Source organism: Rhipicephalus microplus, unplaced genomic scaffold, assembly GCF_043290135.1.
Source record: "Rhipicephalus microplus isolate Deutch F79 unplaced genomic scaffold, USDA_Rmic scaffold_21, whole genome shotgun sequence".
In the NCBI taxonomy this organism is placed as follows: Eukaryota; Metazoa; Arthropoda; class Arachnida; order Ixodida; family Ixodidae; genus Rhipicephalus; species Rhipicephalus microplus.
This window is the reverse complement of record NW_027464594.1, coordinates 6,062,863-6,084,665: the sequence shown is the minus strand read 5'-3', so window position 1 is coordinate 6,084,665 and position 21,803 is coordinate 6,062,863. Positions and strand designations below refer to the sequence as shown.

General features: G+C 45.5%; 2 protein-coding genes across 3 annotated transcripts in view; one reads left to right on the top strand and one right to left on the bottom strand.

Annotated features, from left to right (window-relative positions):
* The window catches only part of LOC119169979 (clustered mitochondria protein homolog), a 94,891-nt gene that overhangs the window by 9,897 nt on the left and 63,191 nt on the right, over window positions 1-21,803 (bottom strand). For both annotated transcript variants that reach the window (XM_037420996.2, XM_037420987.2), the window contains exons 23-32: window positions 21,612-21,684; window positions 19,802-19,966; window positions 19,251-19,311; window positions 16,938-17,200; window positions 15,999-16,223; window positions 15,014-15,094; window positions 14,392-14,517; window positions 12,450-12,535; window positions 5,983-6,112; window positions 4,970-5,104 (exon numbers count right to left, since the gene is read on the bottom strand). In XM_037420996.2, the coding sequence (XP_037276893.2) occupies window positions 4,970-5,104; window positions 5,983-6,112; window positions 12,450-12,535; window positions 14,392-14,517; window positions 15,014-15,094; window positions 15,999-16,223; window positions 16,938-17,200; window positions 19,251-19,311; window positions 19,802-19,966; window positions 21,612-21,684 (1,345 nt within the window). The remainder of the gene's footprint in view (window positions 1-4,969; window positions 5,105-5,982; window positions 6,113-12,449; window positions 12,536-14,391; window positions 14,518-15,013; window positions 15,095-15,998; window positions 16,224-16,937; window positions 17,201-19,250; window positions 19,312-19,801; window positions 19,967-21,611; window positions 21,685-21,803) is intronic.
* On the top strand, window positions 767-2,098 carry LOC142785387 (uncharacterized). The gene has a single exon (XM_075883867.1). The coding sequence runs from the start codon at window positions 885-887 to the stop codon at window positions 2,046-2,048; it is 1,164 nt and encodes a 387-aa protein (XP_075739982.1). The 5' UTR covers window positions 767-884; the 3' UTR covers window positions 2,049-2,098.

Here is a 21,803-nt window from a genome sequence, read left to right as displayed (position 1 = left end):
TTCCTGCAAGTTGTGGAGAAAGCGAAAGAGAAAGACCTGGCTGTTTCAATATTAGTAGAACAAGTTCAGAATTTCGCGAAGAAGAAACCAACGTGGTCTGAGCTGACAGTACGTCATGCTGTGGTGTTGCGTAACCTCTCGACTCGTGCATACGAACACGTAAGGAGCACAGGTATTCTTCGGCTTCCCTGTCGAAGTACCCTCGAGCGCTTTATGGGCTCATCACGTGGAGAAGTTGGCGTGACCGAAATCGTGAAGCAAAGGCTGTCTGCAGAACTCGCTTCTCATCCCTCGTTGCAAGCGAGGGCATGCTCTTTAATTGTAGACGAAATGCGAGTCAAACAACGGCTACTTTATCACAAGCAAAGAGATGCCTTCATCGGTGAGGTGGACTATGGTGTGAACTCCCCCAAAGAAACAACAAATGAGCCTGTGCTGGCCAACTCACTCTTGTGTTTCGTCCTTAACGGCCTTTCAGTTTCGTTCAAAATAGCCGTGGCGTACTTTTTCATGAGAAAGTGCACAGGCCGTGAGCTGCACATGCTCATGAGACACGTTCTGAAGGAAGTTGAAGAAATAGGATTTATCGTCGTGCACATTGTCGCAGACAACCACAAGATCAATGTCTTGGCTATGCAATTTCTGTGCAACGGAAGCCTCAAGCATTGCACCCTGGAAAACCGAATCGAAAGCTCTTTCTTGCATTCGATCAGTGCCACCTGATCAAAAACGTGCGATCACAGTTTTTGTCCCGCGACATCGGAAAAGGCGGCGAAACATTATCGAACCATTTGAAGAGCCTCTACAAAGTGCAGCAAGGCAGCCTTGTAAAGCCAGTACGATTTTTGACGAAAAAGCACGTATTCCCTACGAATTCGGAAAAAATGAACGCGCAGAGAGCAGTGCAAGTGTTTTCTCCTCCTGTGACAGCTGCACTGAAGCTCTTGCAAGAACAGGCGGGCCACACGTGCGACGCAAGCTTCGCGGGTGTCGGAGCGACGGTGCAATTTATGGACACCGTGCACCGCTGGTTCCTGCTCATGGACGTGAGTAACTGTACCCAGCACATACATCAGAAGAATGCAGACTGCGAGCACTTTGAATCTGCAGGCGATGAACGGCTAATCTGGCTGGAGACAAGCTTCCTCGACTACCTGGCCGATCTCAAAAATCAGTGCCTGGCAAAGAACTTCCTAACCAAAGAGACTCACGAGGGTCTTGTGATCACAACTCGTTCGAACGTTGAGTGCATTAGATATCTTCTTGAAGAGATGTCTTTTCACTTCGTTTTGACGAGGAAAATGTCATCAGACCCTCTCGAGTCGTTCTTTGGCTGGCTGAGGAAATCAGCAGGATCAAATGATCAAACGGACGTCCGTGCCGTGCTCACAGGCATTGAGAAAACCCTCAAGACCGGTGTCGCATCGGCGTCGAGTACAAGCAACATAATGGCAGCAGAAGAGAGTAATTGCTTGTCAACGCTGCCGCAACAGAAAAACACAAGTGTGCAAACCAGCGAGGAATTCCCTGCAGATGCACGTAGAGAGCTCATAGAGCGGCTAAACCGAGATAAGCCTCTACTTCCCACTCCAGATGTGGCCGCATTGGCTATGGTCGGTGGCTACCTCGCAAGAGCCGTACGAGAAAACATCGAATGTGAGGAGTGCTTCGCGCTCTTAACAAAGCCAAGCGCCTCGACCCCATCAGACTCGCTCATTAAACACCAAGACCGCGGTGGACTTCTTTATCCGTCCGCACAACTTCTAGATGTTCTCTACGCACTACAGAAGTTCGTCGAAGTTCTAGCGAGAAGAAGGCGTATGCATCACCCTCTAAAGGAGGCTGTGAACAATGCTGCTGAAATCCTCCGCGAGCACAAAGCTTTGATGTGTTCGAGGCCAGGGCACCAGGAGAATTTGCTCAAACTGTTAATGACAAAGTTCTTCCACCCAATATTCACCAACTTCGCTCTGAAAGCGACAGGAAAACATGACGTCGCCAAATTGTTCGAAATAAAGCCGCTTTCACGAAAGACCCTGAAACTGTGAGCTTGATCTCACAGCTGGGGGCCCAAGTGAAAGATCCAGTTTTCACAATATGTCTCGTGTTGCTTGCTTTCAATGTACTGTGGGGATGGAAAGAAACGCGAAAAGTGCGGCGTATTCATTCTGTGCTGTTTCGAATTTCTTTTCGGGTTGTTGTATCCTGCATGATAGTTAAAAGCCACTAGAATAAAACTATTCTAGCATATTTTATTTTTATTCCCACCAGGGTCACAGCGGGATGCAAAGATCGCACCGCATTGTTCGCGTTTTTTTTTTTCTATCATCCTTGTGCATCATGAAGAAACACCAATGCAACCTGCACATTTATTTTACAGCTCCATCTCTAATACGAACGCAAGTTTCTCTCCAAAAGCACGCGCACAACAGCGTAGTCGCATCGTCTGCTCTGGGAGTGGGTATGGGGTGACAGCGCCGTGTGGTGGCGAGCGCATGAAATGCAAGGTACGGGCGGGGCGCCTTGTTTCGCTCCCCACTCGGCGGGCATGAAAAAATATAGGAGGCTATGGTCTGGGCCTCCAGGGCAGAGGTCATGCTTTGGTGCTTTGTCTGTAGACGACATGTGCTGCAGAGTTGCAAGCACAGCTTTCTGCATGCCTGGAACGTTGTTCCTGTGACCTCTCAAGGTATAGCCATAGTAAGAGGTGATCCTCTTGATTTTGTGTTGCGTGAGCCTGCCCTTACCGCCTAGCGAGCCACCTTGAGCTCTTTTTTTCCACAAGTGTACGTAAGGCAGCTCCTATACGCTTGTGCACATGATTGATGCAGTCTTTTTTGGCTACCTTGACATGGCCGTACACTTCATTTTCGGTAAAAGAAGAAACTGTGTTGCTGTCATCGTCTGACAGCATGGTCGTATACCGAAGCTTGTGCTTTTCAAGTGACCGCCAAAGCAAGCGTAGCGCTGCCTCCACTTCCATCTGGCCAGCGTTGCAGTCAACGTATTTCTGGCACAGTGGGGCGTGCTGGATGAGCCAGGCAGAACGTCCTGCCTCTCCTTCCTTAGGTCCTTTGGTGCAAGCGAGGCAAAAGTTCGACAGTACAATTTGGTCTATATCGAGACCACTGTACATTTCAATAATGAAGCCAACGCATATATGTGACCTATGTCCGCGAGTGAGCCAAGTGCCATCATATATAACGTCGACGTTGCCAGGCGCGTTGCCGAACTCTGCATAGAGCTCTTTGACGCGAGCAACGCTCACTACTTCGCACTCGGCAGCTGTCGCACTGCAGGCTTCCTTTATTAACATCATGTGGCTTTGATAGGTCTTGTGGTGGAGCCCTCGATGCGAAATGTTCATCCCGGCGTAAAAGTCCGACAGAGCCGTTGCCCCCTTGCCGATGCTACTGATGGCCTTCATGGCATGCAAATTCACTTCGAATGGCCTTAATTTGGTGTCGGTCTCGTCGGCTACACGTGGGGACGAAAACCGTTCTTCGCGAAAGTCGCAACTGCTGCACGTGACAAGGAGCTTCGAACACAGCCCGTATTCTTTCTTGCCCTTCGAAAACGTCACGCTTTTTTCACCGCACTCGGGGCAGACGACAAGCCGAAATAACAAGTCTATCACCGCCAGGTCAACAATGCCAAATTCTGCCCCGTTTTCTTTTTCACCATTCGCCAGATCAAGATCTAGCAGCTTGAACTCGCGTTCCGTTGCACACTGCGATGTGAGGGATGCCTTCAAGCTCGCCACATTCCTGGCACACTGAGCAGACTCGTCCACAGAATAAAATGCCGTGTCAATGCGGTCTTGATGTTGCTGGAAGTGCCAGATGATCCGATGATGTAACAATCTGTGGATGTGCTGCAGATGAGCCCTGGGGAGTGCACCGTTTTGGACACAAAAGGTGCCTGCGGCTGCGCGCCGTTGTCGGAATTCACCACTTTGGCCGCACGTGGTCGGCTTTCTTCTGCGGCGCGTTCCACGGATGCCTTCGTTTCTTGCCGTACACTTGGCGCGTCTTCTTTAGACGAGCATCTCCAGTCATGCCGGCAAAAGACTGTAAGCCGGTGCGTCGGTCGCGTAGCACGAGCAAAAAGCAGGTGAACAACGCGCGCGCGGAATGGGAGCGGGCGGCCGACAAGTAAAATACAGAAAAAAAAGCGCGAGCAACCTTGGCCGCATCAACCAATGGGAAGCGAGAGACGGGGTGCTCGCCTGGCGTGCGCGCGCTCTAGCCATTTAGCGGTTGGTACGGGAGTTTCTGAAAAGGGGCGAGGGAAGCCCTGCCAGATGGCATTTTGAAGGGCGGCAAAATGCGCACAAAGAAATCAGCTTCAAAACAAGCTCAAGATGGTGGCAATTGGCCGGTTCCTTAGCCGGCGGCACGCGGGAAGTTTGAAAAAATTTTACCTTTTGAGGGGCATTTTGCGACTCCCTTGACGACTTTATAACCAATTTTAACCCATTTACCGATCGAATTTCCCGTTCACAATTTGAGAACACGTGCCTATAGGTATAAGAATTCTAAAAATAGGATTTTCAAAAAAGCAACTTTTTGGCCATTTTTCGCCATTCTAGGACCTGCGTCCCCCCCTTAACGAGGTTTTACTGTATTTTACGAGCGAGTCTGAGTGAACTCCACATTTTTTTGACGACCGACCTTTTGTCCTACCTACTCAATCTCAGCATAATTATCACCCTTATGTCGACTCACGTGTACTCAGAGCCGTGAGCCCGAGTCTGAGCAAAATCTTAGCGTGCGAGTCTGAGCGGGCCCTGGGGGCAAGGTATGTTTCATGAGTGAGTCTGAGTGAGCTCTGAATTGTTTGCCTACCTATGATTGCACGTTTTGCCAACCTATGATCATGACCTCTTTGGCATGCATAGGGGAGCACTGTTCTAAAATCTGAACTGTTCTTGTCCCACGAGTACGAAGCACTTGACAGGCAAACACACCTGAATGGGAGGCAGAGCAGCTGTGGTGTTCTTCTTGTAGATGTCGTTGATCTTCTTCTGGAGCACCACCGCCTGCTGTGTCAGGTGGCGCAGGCACTCTGAGCTCTCGCGAGTCTTGTCGTGCTCCTCACCGAGCTGCACAAATTGACACAGGCAATGATAGGCGAGATCGCAGGGTCTCTGAACCTGAATACTGTTACATCTTTCAACAACAAACTGATTTCATGAGGACCACCTTATATTTCAGTAACCTGACACCACTCAAAAGATGGTGTTTGGTGAAAACAATTTTTAAAAATTATTTGCCCAAGTTACCACACCATTGCCATGACACTTCTGCAGGTGTCCACTTACAAATTCATCACACAGGCTATCAGCTAGACAGACAACACCACCAAATTCAGCATGGTTATATGAGATCACCATGCTGAACTGTTACGGTATATCCAGACGAGCCAACCTGCAGATGGCCGAGTCATGTGACAGTAAAAACGCAAGCAGCCCGTCTGATTGCGCCACACGCATGCACAGTCCGAAACACGAGGGATAAAGCCCATGCCGAAGCCAGTTCCAAGCGGAAACGATGCCACTCACGTGCCTTCAAAAAGAAACTGCACGTTCAAAAAAATTGCCAGCGTACTCGGCAGGAAAAAAAAAAAAGAGAGAAGAAAAAGACAACCTGTCTTCTCGACACCTCACCCCTCCGAGCACGAGCCCCTTAGCTAAGCATGGAGACGGGCGGTTTGTGACAGTGTTTTCAGCCTTCTTGGCCTTCCTGTGCCCACAGCCAAAGCTACGAATTCACCCAAACAGAAGTGGAGGGTCACTTGGCGGCGACACCAAGGGCCAAAGGATCAGTTTGTCCTGTCGCCTGGATCCACGATTCGTGTCACTGCCTTGATCCGAGACCCACATCACGCGTCGACGGCAGTACTGACCTCATAACAAAATGCTCTCAGTAGCGGGCGCCCGTGCACACATGCACCCCCCCCCCCCCACACACATGCACGCACCTGGGTCTTGTAGATGGTGTACGTCTCCTTTTCATTCTGCAGGGCCCCTCGGAAGTCGCCCAGGCAAGACTGAGCACGAGCCACCAAGTGGTAGCTCACCGCTACCTTCAGGCTGCGGCTCCCATAAAACCTGCACACGCACAACAACATGCATGGCTACTGAGGACTGCGCAGTTGTACACCAAAAGATAACGAGTCACCCATAGAAGAGAGCTATGGCTTGATTTCAACCAACTGAGGTCTTTCAAGAACCGCCTAAATTTCTTTGCTTGGATGTTTTTGCATTTCGTCCCCACTGAGATGTGGACACTGTTGCTGCACAACTGAGGTGTAGCTCCACTTGAGCTATTTCCTGAGGTGAATGACAAGACTACGTTCATTCCATTGTGTCTAAAAAATAAAAAAAAAAGAGAGACGAGCCTCTCAAACCATTCCCGTTCTTTATTAGGAACAAGGACGTTATTTACTCGCATAATTCTCGCAACCCCCACATCGCCCAAGAAAAATATGATTTCTTTTTTTTTTTCCCTCGAGTAATTACCACACTCCCGAAAACTGCCGCAATAATGCCGTCTGCTCGTTCCAGCCACTGGATGGATGGATGCTATGAGCGTCCCCTTTATAACGGGGTGGTGACAAGTATGCCACCAGGCTCGACAAAAAAAAAAAAGAAAAAAAAAGAAAAAAAAACTTTTTTCTTTTTTTATGTTGGCCTAATGCCTCTACTTCGATAAATTCTATCTTAATGGAAAAAAAGGTAAATTTTCAGCTTAAGTTCTCTGCCATTTACGGCACACTGTCCATATTTTATTTTTCCAATATTTATTTTTGTCTTTTCTCTCTAATTTTCTGCCACCAATACTCTAACCGTCTCTTACTTATTTCAATCGCGGGTGTGTTCAGCTTTCCATTGTTGTCCCTAAAACCCAAGGCTTCCTGTAGGCTCGTGCCCAAACGTACACCTGGGTGGATATCTCCACATTCAATCAGAACATGCTCCGCCGTTTCCTTATCTTTCTCGCAGCATGTGCATTGTTGTTCTTCTTTACTGAATCTTGCTTTATAGCTACGCGTTCTAAGGCAACCCGATCTCGCTTCAAACAGTAAAGCGCTTCCCCTTGAATTATCGTAAAATGCCTCCCTCCTTATTTCATTTTTGCCCTTTCGGTAGTTACTCAAAGCCGGTTTTTTCTCCATAGCTGCCATCCAGTAAATCCTCTCCGCCTCCCTGACTTTTCCCTTAACGCTCTTTGTTGACATATGGCTTACAATACCAGCCGTATACTTACTAGTGAGTCTTCTAGTTCTTTTTCTCCACTGTGTGTCCACGCTCTTCCTATACAAATAACGGAACACCTTCTCTGCCCATCTACTCTCCTTCATATTTCTTAGCCTTTCTTCGAACCTTATTTTGCTCTGCGCTTCCCTCTCCTCAAAACCTGCCCACCCCATATCGCCCTTTACAGCCTCGTTTGTCGTCTTCCCGTGAGCACCCAACGCGAGGCGTCCCACAGTCCTTTGATTTACATCCATTCCCGATTGCACCTCTGCCCTCATGCACACCACTGAGTTCCCAAAAGTAAGCCCTGGAACCATTACACCCTTCCACAGACCTCGAAGCACCTCATACCTATTGTATCCCCACAACGCTCTGTGCTTCATTATTGCCGCATTCCTCTTTCCTTTTGCTGCCGAGGCTTTTTCCTGTACCTCCATGTATCTATCACTCTCATTTACCCATACTCCAAGGTACTTGTATTCACTTACCCTCGGTATTTCTTGGCCTTGTATGGACACCGTCTGATCACAGGGATCATTGAATACCATCAATCCACACTTCGTTACACTGAATCCTAGTCCAAGAGCTTCACCTTCCCTTCCGCATATATTCGCCAGCTGCTGTATATCATCTCGACTGTCCGCAAATAAGACGATATCGTCCGCATAAAATAAACCTGGAAGCTTCTGCTCAATCATCATGCCGCCCTGTTTGTGTGACAGATTAAAACCAATGTTGCTACCTTCTAGCGCTTTTTCCATACTCACCATGTACAGCATGAATAACAGCGGGGACAAAGGACATCCCTGTCTCAGACCCCTGCTAACCTCAACGTTCTCTTTGCTACGCATTCCTTCCCACTCTATGCAAACTGTATTTTCTCGGTATATCTCCCTCAAAAGCTGTATACAGTCGTCGCCCATGCCCATTCCTTTCAATATATCCCACAACATTTCCTGATTAACGTTGTCGTATGCCCCAGTGATGTCTAGAAAAGCCACGTACAAGGGCCTATTCTCTATTTTAGATATTTCTATACACTGAGTGAGAACAAACAGGTTATCGTCTAACCGCCTGTCGACTCGAAATCCGTTCTGAAGTTCTCCCAAAATATCGTTATGTTCGGCCCATGTTTCTATTTTCATTTTTACTGCTTGCATCGCCATCCTGTATAGTACCGATGTAATGGTTAGTGGTCTATACGAGCGAATCTTGTCCTTTTCTCCCTTGCCTTTATAGATTAAGTTCATTCTACTTTGTCGCCAACTGTCCGGTATTTGTCCGTCCTTTAAGCTTTTTTCTACTGCTTTTAACAATGCTTCTTTAGTGTTATGTCCTAGTTCGTTAATGAGGCTAACGGGAATCCCATCTAAACCCGCGGCAGTGCGCTTTGGAATTTTTCCTTCGGCCTTTTTCCAGTTGAAATTATCAAGTACTAGCTCTTCCTCTGTTGCTTTCTCCGCCACACTTTTACTCACCGGGGAGATCCCCTGGACGCTCTTTTGAAACGAATCGGCTGTTACCTTTTGGATGTAACCTAGCGCTTCGTACCCTTCCAATTGATTTCCTCCTTCATCTAGAATATGTTGTTGCGTTGTGACAGACTTCCTACGTAGCGCCTTTATGTGGCTCCAAAAAATCCTAGGCGCGGCCTCCTTTTTTTCGTGTATCTCTGTCATCCAGCGTTCACTTTCACCTTTAATTTTTGCCTCTACCAATTTCTGTACAAGGGATTTTTTCTCTAAATATATTTCCCATATTTTTTTGACTTCGTCCTGCGGCCGCTTCTCCTTTTTTGCCTTTCTATGCTCCCGTGATGCTTCGCGTCGCTTCTCGATCGCCTCCCGGATTTCCTTGTTCCACCAACTTTTTGGCTTCCTTTTTCCTTTCCAGCAAACAGTTTTCTTCTCTTTCCCTATCTCCTTCGTCATTAGATGTAACAGCTCACTATACTCCCAGTCCTTGCCTGGTATTTCGCCTACTTCTTCCTCGACTCTTGCGGCTATATTTATTATTTGTTTGTCATTTAAATACGAGCTGCCAGACTTTGATTCCATGCTCATATTTTCAGTTTCGTATCCCATTTGTAATGTTATTCGTTTATGATCACTACCCAAGCTGTTAATGCCTTCCTCGTCTATCCTCATTTCTGTCAGTTTGTGGTAAATTCCTTCAGTCATGAGACAATAATCAATACTTGATTGCTTGTTTCCGACTTCCCATGTGATCTGGCAGTCACATTTAGGCCCCGTGTTAACTATCTCCAGACTATGTTGCTCGCAAAGATCTAGTAATAACTTCCCATTGGTGTCTGAATATCCGTCAAGGTCATGTATGTGGGCATTCATGTCCCCTAGAAGGATGATTTCGGCCCCATTACCAAATTCCTTAATATCCGCACTAATGCAATCCACTATCTCCTGATTCTTTTCTCTGCAGTTATTCCCCGTCCACAAGTAGGCTACCCCTAGCCACGTTTCCTTTCCACCTACTGTGCCCAGAACCCAGAGGTGCTCTGAACACGTCTGTTTCACTCTAACCCATTTGGCTCCGCGGTGAATTAGCATTCCTACACCCCCACCTTTCCTTTCCGATATGGTCCTGTTACACCCTTCCCAAACATAATTTTTAATATGTGGTGGCTCTTCCAAGTCTCTAAGGTGTGTTTCTGTAACCGCATACACGCCTATCTGTTCTTTGTTTAACTGCTCCTCAATCTCTAACCATTTTGCCTTCTTTCTGCCACCCTGCATGTTTATGTAACTAATTGCAACACGCGCCTTTTTCCTTTTTCTTTTACCTTTTTTTTGGTTTTTCGCAATTCTACCTGTCAAAGCGTCCTCCTGGTTGTTTTCCCTGTTACGAGCTACCCCGGACTCCGAAGGGCCCGTGAGCCCCCCAAAAAAGCTACTGCGCGTCCTGCCAGTCGCCAGTCCACCTCGTGTCCAAGCCTCTTATCGAAATGAATCTTGTCTCTTTGGAATCCACCCCACCTGTGCACTTCCCTGTTTAAATCCACTACCTCGAAACCCTTCTCTCGACTAATTCGCCATATCTCTTTGTTTGCGTCGACAACCGCTCTTTGCAGGTTGACGTTGCGTACTGGTACTTCCGGCACTGTGCATACTACAATTTGCACCTGGGGGGACACGGTGTGCATGTCATCCACCCCTTTCGCCAAGGTCGTCGCTAGTCCTGACGATTCTTTTTTCAGGACGTCATTTAACCCTCCCGCAATTACAACGAGGTTACGATTGTTAGCTTTAGCTGCGAGTTGTTCATTCGCTTGACTCATTACTGTCCCCAGCGTTTGTCCTGGGAACGTCCCTATCGCAACTCTCTTGTCGCCTTTCACCCTTTCTTTGATTGCCGCTGCGCATCGGACAAAATTTGAGTCACCGGCGATGATGACCTGTTCAGACATTCCTTCTGAAACCTGCACCTGGCTGCTGACTAGGTGACTAGCGTGAGTCACGGCTGCTGGTTTGCTCCCTCCCTCCCTCAAAACTACTTCCCGGTAGCTGGGCCCTGTGGCCAATGTATCTGCCTTTGTCATGCCTGTTTCCTTCATCTCTCCCGCACAGGGGGTCGTCGCCATAATGCTTCCGCCGTCACCTGCGTCTTCGTTCCCTTTCACGACCTTCGATAGGCCCTTCTCGGCTGCCCGGAGCCTTTCTTCCATGGCTGACGTTTTCTCTCGCTCCTTCGCCAATGCATTCTCCAGCTCTACGATTTTCTCCATGAGCCCACTCTGGACCGCCATCATATTTTTCATTTTCTCCTCGAACTCGCACTGTCTACACTTGGCGTCATCTTCTGCTTTCTCCTCCGCACTAATTTCCACCTTCCACCCTACCCCGCACTCTGAACACTTTACGGTCTTTTTGACCATGGCTAGCTCAGTTTACCGATGCCCACGTGTTAGAAAACTGTACTAAAATACACTGGTCTAAGCCAAAAAGAACCACAATAATAAATAAATACGCTACACTTCACAGCACCTGCGCATGCACGTGGTCGGTCTACGCGCAGGCTTCAGCCACGTGGTGGCTGGAGAAAAAAAAGACACAGCACAAAATACTAATAATAAAAAAAAAACGTACACCGTACTAGACCTAATCAAGCTTTACGCTAGCGCCTTACGTTCTCATAACGCTACATATAGAGGCAAGCTGGAAACATGCAAGAACACTTATCTGTAGCTGTCATTCCGGAGCTCTCCAAAAACACGTCCGACCTCTACCACTCCGACATACCACTGATGATGATAGTGCGCGCCATCTCTTGAGCATCAAGCGTACTATTGCATGCAGATTTAATCCAATCCAAGCCAAGCCAAAGTGGACAATGCGCGTTGTGGCGTGTTTTATATGCTGTGTCGGTAATCTTGGCATGTTATGGGGTGATACTGAAGCTACACGGCTGCTTCAAGTTGCAAGTGATAGATCATACACTAAACAACGTCAACAGGGCCGCCGGTAGGCCCTTCGAAGTCTACGAGTTTTGTGTTCGCTACTGGTGACGGCAGCTGAAACCCACTAAAACGCGTTGGACCTGCCGTGGGCCTAAAACTGGGATTGATGGTAAACTTTATTTCTTCAGAAGAAAACTGCGGACGATTCTGTTAAATAGCCATCAGCCCAATACTGACGTCCTACGCTTACTTTTTGAGGGCTCCTGTTGAGCGACGAACGCTACCGTTAAGCCCGCAACGCCAACAAGCTTTGCTTATGGTATTCTAATTCACGACTATTTGCTTGCACTTTTCGTGTCCCAAATAAATATTGCCTTGTGTTGAACCTCTGCTTTTATTGTTGAGGTAAGTTCTAATTAGTACTTCTTAAAGCTTGCTGTAAGTTGCTGGTGTGAGAATCCCGATTTGCGGCCACTTCGTTTTCTTTTTCGCTCTGTACGTTTTCGTGGAAAAGTTTTCCCCGCGTAATTATCGCACCCCCAACTTTGCATCAGTTTTCCGGCAAAAAAGAGCGAGGATTATGCGAGTAAATACGGTAAATGTCGCGAAAATGACAGGTTTGTGCCACGGAACCACCAGACTCCCAAGGTTTTTCCGTTCTCCCCAGTCTCTTTTAGCTCAAGAGATTAAGTATTATAGATTCTTTAAGTGAGGCTCAAAGAAACCAGTGACCACGTATGCTACGGAAGGTATAGAAGCAAGTGTGCCACTTACGCAATGTTGAGCTTGAGGGCATTCTCGAGGAACCTTAGCGACAAGTCGTACTCCCCAACAGCATGCAGGATGAGACCTATATTGCTCTGCAAACAGAAAAGGAAGAAGGCAACTTGTGTTAAGCCAAGCTTCATAGTGACTGCTGTATAATTCAATAACAGCACCTCTGTAAACCTTGATCAATTATTCACACCAAGCACTCTACTGCATCCGAAGAAAGTGTACCATGTATTTTCCATCGATTTATTTATGGAGGCAACCTGCAAATATTAGCAACATACAGTGAAATCTTGGTAGAATGAACCCCACATTAACGAACTTTTCAGATTAACGAACTCTTAAAAAATCCTGTGCCGACTGCTAATAGTTTTAATGTAAAATTATTTCACTACAACGAACTTCAGAATACCGAACTTTTTAAAATAACGAGCGTTAATTTAGTTCCACATTATATTAAGAACGCCTCAGTAATACGAACTTATGTTCTGAAATCCATCGCGACCACTGGAGCGGTACGCAAGCAGACGACAAACCGAATGGACGCCTCGCTTCTCGGAAGACGCGTGATGTGGAGGAAAAAAAAAAACGAAAGGGCAACTTTTTTTCTTTTTGTTGAAACGCAGGACGCATGGGCGCGGAAAACCTGAAACAGCAAGAGAGCAAAAAATGAAACGCGAGGAATTTTCTTTTTTATCACTTTTTTTTTCCTTCAAAAGAGGCGATGACAGCCATGATGCTTCAGGTTTTTCTTTGGAGGCCTTGTTTTTTCAGTCGTGTTCATCTCTTTTCGGTGATTACTTAACGGGTTCGCAAAGCAAGTCGGCATTCGCGCTGCAGTGATACTACAAATGAGTTCATCTCTGCTTGCGACGAAGAAGCGGAAGCAGTTTTTGCTAAGCAATGCAATGGATATTCTTCGGCGATTTGAAGGCAAAAAGCAGGCTGTTGTGACCATAGAACCGAATCGCACCACAGGAATTTGGATGAGCTAGAGGTCTTCGCGCTGCAAAGTTTGTGCTGCTCGCGTTAAAAAAAAAAAAGAAAAAAAAAGATGATGATTTGTAAGGTTCAACGTCCCAAATCCACCATAAGATTATTCGAGACGCCCCAGTGGACGGCTCCGGAAATTTCGACCACCCGTGGTTCTTTAACGTGCACCCAAATCTGAGCACACGGGCCTACAATATTTCCGCCTTCATCGGAATTGCAGCCGAGTACCTTAGCCACTAGACCACCGCGACGAGGGGGAAAAAAACAAAACAAAAAAAAAACACCACCTTTTAAAAAGTAAACGTGCATTTTTTGGTGTTAACTTGTGCATTTGTTCATTTCTCGTGAAAAACGAGTTCAAGGACCCACCGTTGTAATGTTGTTTTGGTCGGTGAAAAATAAGTATTTATGGTTAATTTTCGAGCTTTCACTATAACGACTTTTCAAAGTAACAAATTTCCGCGGTCCCCTGAAGTTCGTTATACCGAGATTTCATTGTGTTACCATTAATTGAAGAGACCGTTTGACACGTGACATCACATTAGTAGACGGCGCCTTGGCAGCTGGTCTTAAATGAGTAGAAGTTGCTTGCAGCACTAAGCTCATTGCAAAGCTACAGCTACGTCTCACAACATTTTGTAACAAGTTTTCAATTCGAAATGAATTTCGCATGCTTTCCACATAATGTGACCCAAGCTGTGGTGGAGGAAGTGTGTCAAAATTTCGAGCGTGCTCAACTATCACGTTAACCAATGAGAGAGACAAGTGAGTTGAAGGCAGGGGAAGTTTAACAGAATTGAAAGATAAGGTTTGCTACCCTTCACCGAAGGTTTAATCCTAAAGTTATCAGCTGCATTACCTGCCATAGTGTCACCACCATATGGCTCTCCACAAATTTCACTCTCGAGCAAGCCGAGCACGTGAGCACCTCACAAAATAACAGTACACTTACGTCAAGCACTGGCATTTCTGGATGGTTCTCCCCACACGCTAGCAGCATGAGGTACCTTGCTCGGTATAGCAGCTTCAACGTCGTCGTCACTTGCGAGTTTGCGAAGCAGTAGAGAGCGAGGTGGGTCTGCAAGAACCAGCATCTCCATTCACAACAAAAACCTAGCTTTGCCCCGAGCCTAAAAGCTTTCATTGCTCTATAGGTGCATGACAAGTGTACGCTTCCAAGTATTTCCTTGAACAGAGTTATTTTTATTCTGAATCAGAAACTCTACAACAGGGGTTTTTCCAACAATTTTCAAGAGAGCAAAAACTTTCCTTTTTCCACTGATACACTTGTAGCATATATAAAATAGCCGTCGGCGGGCAACAGCAACAAGACCAACTTCACAAAGCCATCGTCCCATTTTCATGCTGTGTGCTATCTTTAAGACAATAACTTTAAATGAGAAAGCCGCGATAATGCATTGGAGAGGTACCACACCTCTCCTCCACCCCCCTCTCCCTGTTTTAGGCACCGTAGGCTGCAAGCGGCGTCTTCATGCAGTGTTGCACATGCAAAGGCTCGCTCAGCACAGAACACTCGGCGCAAGGCACCTGAACAAATGTTGGTGCAGACTTACGTATTCGGTGATTGTGTAGGGATGATCGATGCCATTCACTCGTTCACTCATGAGCACAGCTTTCTGCTGGTATGCCATTGCCTGTTGGGAGTGACAACCGTACGCTGTACACTCAATTGAATGAAATGTGCAGCTAATGTCCACACTGTCCATTTCCTCACTAATCATGCCAGCATCTTAACATTGATTAATTATCCAGTAACATCATTTTACTTAGAACACAGAAAGCCATTTTAGACAGCAAGTTGCATTGTTTGCATTCATTATTAGGTTTTTATTCTCTTCTGTAATATCCCAAAAAAGAAAAGTTTGGGTAGCATGTCTGAACCCCTCCACCTACATTCTCAATGCCCTCACTAGGAGACTTTAGTGAGATTGATTGACTCAAAATGAATGAATAAAACAAACAAACTTTATTTTACAGCTACAATGCCTCTGCAGTCATGCATTGCTACAATGGGCATATGTGAAAATAGCACACCTCCAATCATTTTTTTCAAACTGGCAGTTCATTCCGTGGCTGAACACATTCAAATATTATTATAACAAAATTGCATCTTATAGCAAAATAGGTTAGTTATATATGAAAATTTGTTATAAAGATATAATTATAGGACTACATTTATTGCGAGACTATTCTTAATTTACTCATTCATAACCAATATTTCGTTATAATGAGGTTTCAGAGAAGTACCATAAATCATTTTGCATGTGTATGTATGTGTGGTGTCTTCATACACCTAAAAAGCATCTTTGGGTAGTAACAAATGTTGCATCTTGATTAGTCGATGCAAAAATAGAGGTTGAGGCTACAGCAGAGAAGATATGCTACTACTAGATTCTTGAATGAAGGACACTCATTTCACTGGCCACTGCAAGGCGATATGCTATCTTCTCAACATTCAGCAAGCCCTTTAGCCAACTGTCTCCACAAGTGATGAACGAGATAGACAATGCCCAGAGATAGTAATTGCAGCCCACCAACCTCCAGGTGGTCTCCCATGACGTAGCACAGTCGCGCCAACAGACGCAAGCACTGCGCAATCTCTGGGTGCAGGGCACCGTACACGTTGTTCATGAGGTTCAGGGCCTCGCTGACCAGCTCGTAGCCCTCGCGCAGCAGGCCCTGCTGAATTTTGCTCTGGCCCGTCAGGTAAAAGCGGTATGCGTCCGTTGCACGAGGATGCACATGCTTGGCTACCGGAAACACCTGCTCGGGGAAAGACGGCAGGGTGAAGAACAGGCGCACAACAACAAGCGCATGCAATGCACCCCAATCTCAGTGACGAAGTAATATGAGATTTGATTAAATGACATCGCTAACCAACTTTTTCCCGTGATGGAGTTGAGAACTCTCATTGTGCTGCGCCGTTGAGCCCCACTTTCATTCTCACTTCTCTTTCTTCCTAGCTGCTGAGACAGCCAATGCCTTGCGTGGGACTTGTGATTCAGAAAGGGAAACCTCAGATGCCGCCTAGCAGTATACCAGGCAATACCAAAACAGTAACAATGAGAACTACTGCCCACTTGTCTCAAAATGTGCTAAGGCTGCACATTTTCTGAAGGTACAGATCAACAGGCATGAACACAAGAGAGCAAAAGTAGATGGGAGGAGCCTTACCAAAAAGGAGCAAATGGCTTCGACGAAGACACTTTCTAAGGTTTATTGTTTCACTATCTCGAACACTTTAGCAACAATTTGGTCTCTGCTTACAAGGTGCACATCACAGTTCTGAGGAGCTGAACTGTACGAGATTCACCATCAGGCTTGGTAGAGTTCACCTTTTCAACTGCCTTAATTTCTTGAAACTTAGTCGATTGTGTGCTCATACGCAGCCGGCATTTTATTGGCTGAACAATAAATACTGATTCATTGACTGATTGACTAAATAAATTGATCACCGAACTGGCAAGCACCCCCAACCTGAAGAATGTCGTCCTCGGTGAACGGGGCCCGCGACCTGTGCTCCAGGGAGTACTCTCGATGGAGTAGCTGCAGGCCCATCTTGAGGCAGATGGAGCGCAGCAAGGAGCACTTGTGGAGTCGCAGGCCCTCTAGGTACTCGTCCGGGCAGGCGCCCACAGATGCGGCCGTCGAAGGCAGCTCCCAGCCGTAGTAGGAGCGCAGCTCCCCACGCAGCTGCTCCCACAGGGAGCGCGACGTCAGGCTTGCCCACTCATTGGTGTCTGTACGTGGCGAAGTATGACGTGTCAAGCTAGTTGGCACAGATCTGATCCAGGCGTTCTTCTCAAAGATAGATTAGTTGTCAAGCACATGCCATTAAAAGGAAAACAAAGGGACACAACAAATTAGTTTTATAAGACGAATAATCCTCTGAGGTCTGTATTGGGGTCAATATGAACATTATAGGGGGAGACATGGCACTTAAAGGTGTCCTAATACACTTTTTCAAGTAACCATAGAATGAACGCTCTGGGAGAGCTTATTGCCCCACGAATTAAAAGGCACAAAAATTTTAAAAGTTCGTCCAGCGCGAGTGGAGTTACAAAGATTCATCACATGTTGCGATTGCATTCTTTCTTCTCTTGTCCCGACAAAAGCGTTGGAAGCTAAGCAGAAAGGGATGGCAGGCACGAAAGAAAATGTCACGAGCGCTTCATGACCTTGAGCACCTTTTCTTTTTTTTTTTTCTTCGAATACGCGGCTTTTTCAGTGTGATCGTCCACGCATGCGTAGACAAGTCGCGGCCTCCCGCGGCAATCTCTGTAACGACCGAGTGCGCCATGTTCAAATCAGCCAATGGCTGATATATGGGCTTACTACGAGTGATTTTTGGCATTATTCCGTGATTTGTTGAGAGAAGAGAAAGCAATTTCTAGCTGAATTTGAAAATTTATTGTGAATTCCACGCCGTGTACTGCGCTATAATATTTGGCTCGGGTGTTGTCGAGAGCCTCTACAACCTATAGGTAGCGCTTTCTGACCATGCCCAAAAAGTGTTGCAGGGCCCCTTTAAAAAACGTTTTATTTCTTGATCAATTTTGATGAAACTTTGGCGAGCGTATGTATATTTGTGTGCCAATTTCAAGTATGCAGTTGTTCTTCTTATATTAAATGTAGCTTTTAAAGTACTAAATATTTCATGTGCCTTTTGGGGAGCAAGTTTTTGTCTAATCTACATGAGTTACTAAGTAAATCAGCATATCAAAATAATGCGGAATGAAATCTGACTGCAATTCAACAAAGATAGATGTTCAAAGCCCGCTCTAAAAAAAACTATGGAATGTTTAACGCTTCCCAGTGAAATACTAGCTTCAAGTTGACTCACTCTAAATGTTCAACGCACCATAACTTTTCTTCACAATAATGTAGAACATCCAATTTTCTTGCATTGCACACAGTCTCGATTCCAGATTATTGTGATATGCTAAATTACTTTGTAACTCTCTTAATTTAAAAAACTTTTGCTCCCTATAAAAGCCCATATAATACTTTGTATTCTAAAAACTATGCTTTATACAAGAAAAATAATTGCATATCTAAAATCTGCACACACATATATATAAGCTCACCAAGTTTTATCAAAATAAATTGAGAAAAAAACTCTTTTTAAAGAGCAGCGTCTCCCCTTATAGGCTAATCAAATCAAAGTTTCATCATTTTTGAATTACATGCCGAGAGTTCAGCCCCCTGCGTGTCAGTGTCACTTCACTGATGTTGAGGACGCTTCTGTAACGTCGCTACGTTACCTCAATAAAATTTCCTGAAGTTGCTACCATATTACTTGGGCTCTCTTAGCATGGAATGCCAATCCTATTAACACATATAAATTTTGTTACATTTGGTGGTGTCTAATTTTGGTTTTTGGCTACTTTTGGCGTCTACATTTCCCATTGTTCTTTCCGAATAATTGTACGGTTCGCACCTTCCTTCTTTTTTATGTTTGTTTTGTATTTATTGCATTATTTCTTTGCTTTATGCATTACTGACATTTTCTAACGTTCGTGCATAGTTCTTGTTTAAATGCCTTGTGCATTTAAAAATGAGCCCTTGCTTGGGCTCATTCTTGAGCCTGCAGTATTCTGTAAATAAATAAATAAATAAATAAATAAAATTTCCCACATTACGAAATTGGCTCTCTTACCATAGAATGCAAATCATGTTTACAAATATAGAATCACGTAGCCTCAGCGAGCATCGAAGTGGGGTCGAGTTACATCATGCTACGACATAGTGTAGTGCTGTACGACACGCAAGATAGTGCGGTGGTTGTACCTTGTACAGAGAACAAGTTGTGCCTGCCCTTCCTCTTGCCCTTCTTCCGGTTGCTCTTGAGCTGAAAAAAAAAAAAAAAAAGATATGAATGATTTCTACAAATGAAGCAACCAAAGACACTTCCCCGCAGACAAAAGCTGAACCCAAGTTTCAGAAGGTACACCCACTGCAGCGATTGTAGGAAGAGAGTTTATGTCTCACGAAGTAAACGTCCAAGGCCCCAAGGGCATGTTTTGGAATATGTTACCTAACGGCCACAAAACAACTAATTTGATCTTGTTCCCTAAAAGGCACATGAAATATTTTCTATTCTAAAATGTACGCTTTATACAAGAAAAATACAAGAAAAAAGGAAAGTTCGTGTGTTCTAAACCCCCGCCCACAAGTTTTGTAATCCACCCCCAGGAAGAGGACCTAACACGTTCTTGCAAAAGCTGGGAACCACCTTGGAGACACTCCGTATTTACCCCTATACCAGGGCAAAACCTAACGAAGTTCCACACTGTAGCGGCAACCTTGACAAGCCATGAAAGAGAAGATGAGATGCTCACCTCATCGGAGGAGACGGGAGCCTGGACATTGACGGTGGGCGCAGCGAGGAAGCAGTTGAGGAAGTGGCTGATGGCGGCTGCCATGTTGGTGGGGTCGACGCCCTGGAGGTAGGTGGTCAGCAGGTGCTTGGCGGCGCGAGTGAGCAGCTCACCCACAACCACTGCCTGCAATAAGGCTCACGTGTAACGATACAAGTCACTGGCGCTAGGGTAGTGTGGGCACTACGTGCACTGCCCGCAAGTGAGAAAAATGTGGCTATTGCACAAAAAATAAAAGATAACAGAATAATTATATGTGGTATTTAAAACGTCCCAAAACCACCATATAATAATTAGAGACGCAGTAGTGAAGGACTCCGGAAATTTCAACCACCTGGGGATCTTTAACTTGCACCCAAAATTGAGCACACGAATTATAACGAAAGTAGATACTGAATACCAGAGTTACTCGAATCTAACATGCATCTTTTCTTTCATGAAAATTTCCCTTGTGCATTATAACTGAGTATAATTCTAAAACCATGTCCCTCCTTTTAGAAGGGCCAAATTCATTGCTATCGCCATCACAAAAAGGGTGACAGAGCATATTCTGTTCGAGGTTGTGTGAGTTCATTTGGTGCATCGCCGCAGATCGAGAGAATTTCATCTGTTGCTTGTGAAGTGCAAATGGTGACTCACTGCTTTTATTATGAAAGTTAACACTATATTGACTAGTGCAAACCAAGAGAGATCATCATGTTCTGTTCGAGGTTGTGTGGGTTCATTTGGTGCATCGCCGCAGATCGAGAGAATTTTATCTGTTGCTTGTGAAGTGCAAATGGTGACTCACTGCTTTTATTATGAAAGCTAACACTATATTGACTAGTGCAAACCAAGAAAGATCATCAGTTGAACGTCAACCAGCAATAGCCTCTACGAACTGAACATAGAAAAATATGCAGACTTCAAAAACGAGCTTGCAGACGACTTGCTCAAGTGGCTCTTTGAAGACCGAGCTTGCCTAGGTAACTGCCATTGAATCGGCACACAATATGCATCAAGAAGTCATCTTAAGGGCCCTGCAACACATTTAGAGCATGGTCAGAAAACACTGCCGATTGGTAGTAGAGGGTCCCGAGAACATGAGAGCCAAATAATATAGCGCAGCATGCAGCCTAGAATTCACAATAAATTACCAGTCAGCTAAAAGAATTGCTTTCTCTTTTTTTGATAAATGACAGAAGACGCTCAAAAATCACTTGTAAAAGGCCATCTATCAGCGATCGGCCGATTTAAACATGATGCGCTTGGTCGTTACAGAGATCGCCATGGTGATTTGTCCACGCGTGCATGCGCAATCACACTGAAAAAGTCGCATATTCGAAAAAAAAAAGGGACTCAAGGTCACGAGGCACGCGCGAAGTATTTTCTTTGCCATTGCCAGCCCTTCCTGCTTAGCTTCCAGCACTTTCGTAAGGACGAGAGAAGAGAGAATGGAATTGCAGCGTGCGACAGATCTTTGTACAACTCCACTCGTACAGGACGAATTCGTAAAATTTTCGCGGCGTTGAATTCGTGAAGCAGTAAGCTTTTCCACTGAATTTATTCCGTGGCTACTTAAAAATGTGTTTCAGAGCCCCTTTAAGAGACAACCAAACCAATCTCAATCTATGAAGGAAACTTGCAATTGTCTGTACCTTTTACAATGCCGAATCGCTGTTGACGTTGAATAAAGGAGAACTTTTGAGACGGCCATCTATAACAGCAGACACTTTCATTGCCGAGTAACAAAATAGGCGAGCTTTCCATTGTGAAACTAAGAGGTACTAACATGCAAATACTTCAGCTGCTCCATGGGTGCCAGCATGTCTGCAAGCCGTCCCAAGTACCTAATGTTGATACCCCTGCAATTAAAGAAAGAAAGATCATTTAAGAAAGACATGCACCACACAAAATAGTAAAATGAGATTAAACACTGGTGCTGAAATTACAATTTGGACACTTAAGATAGGCTTTTCAGCAC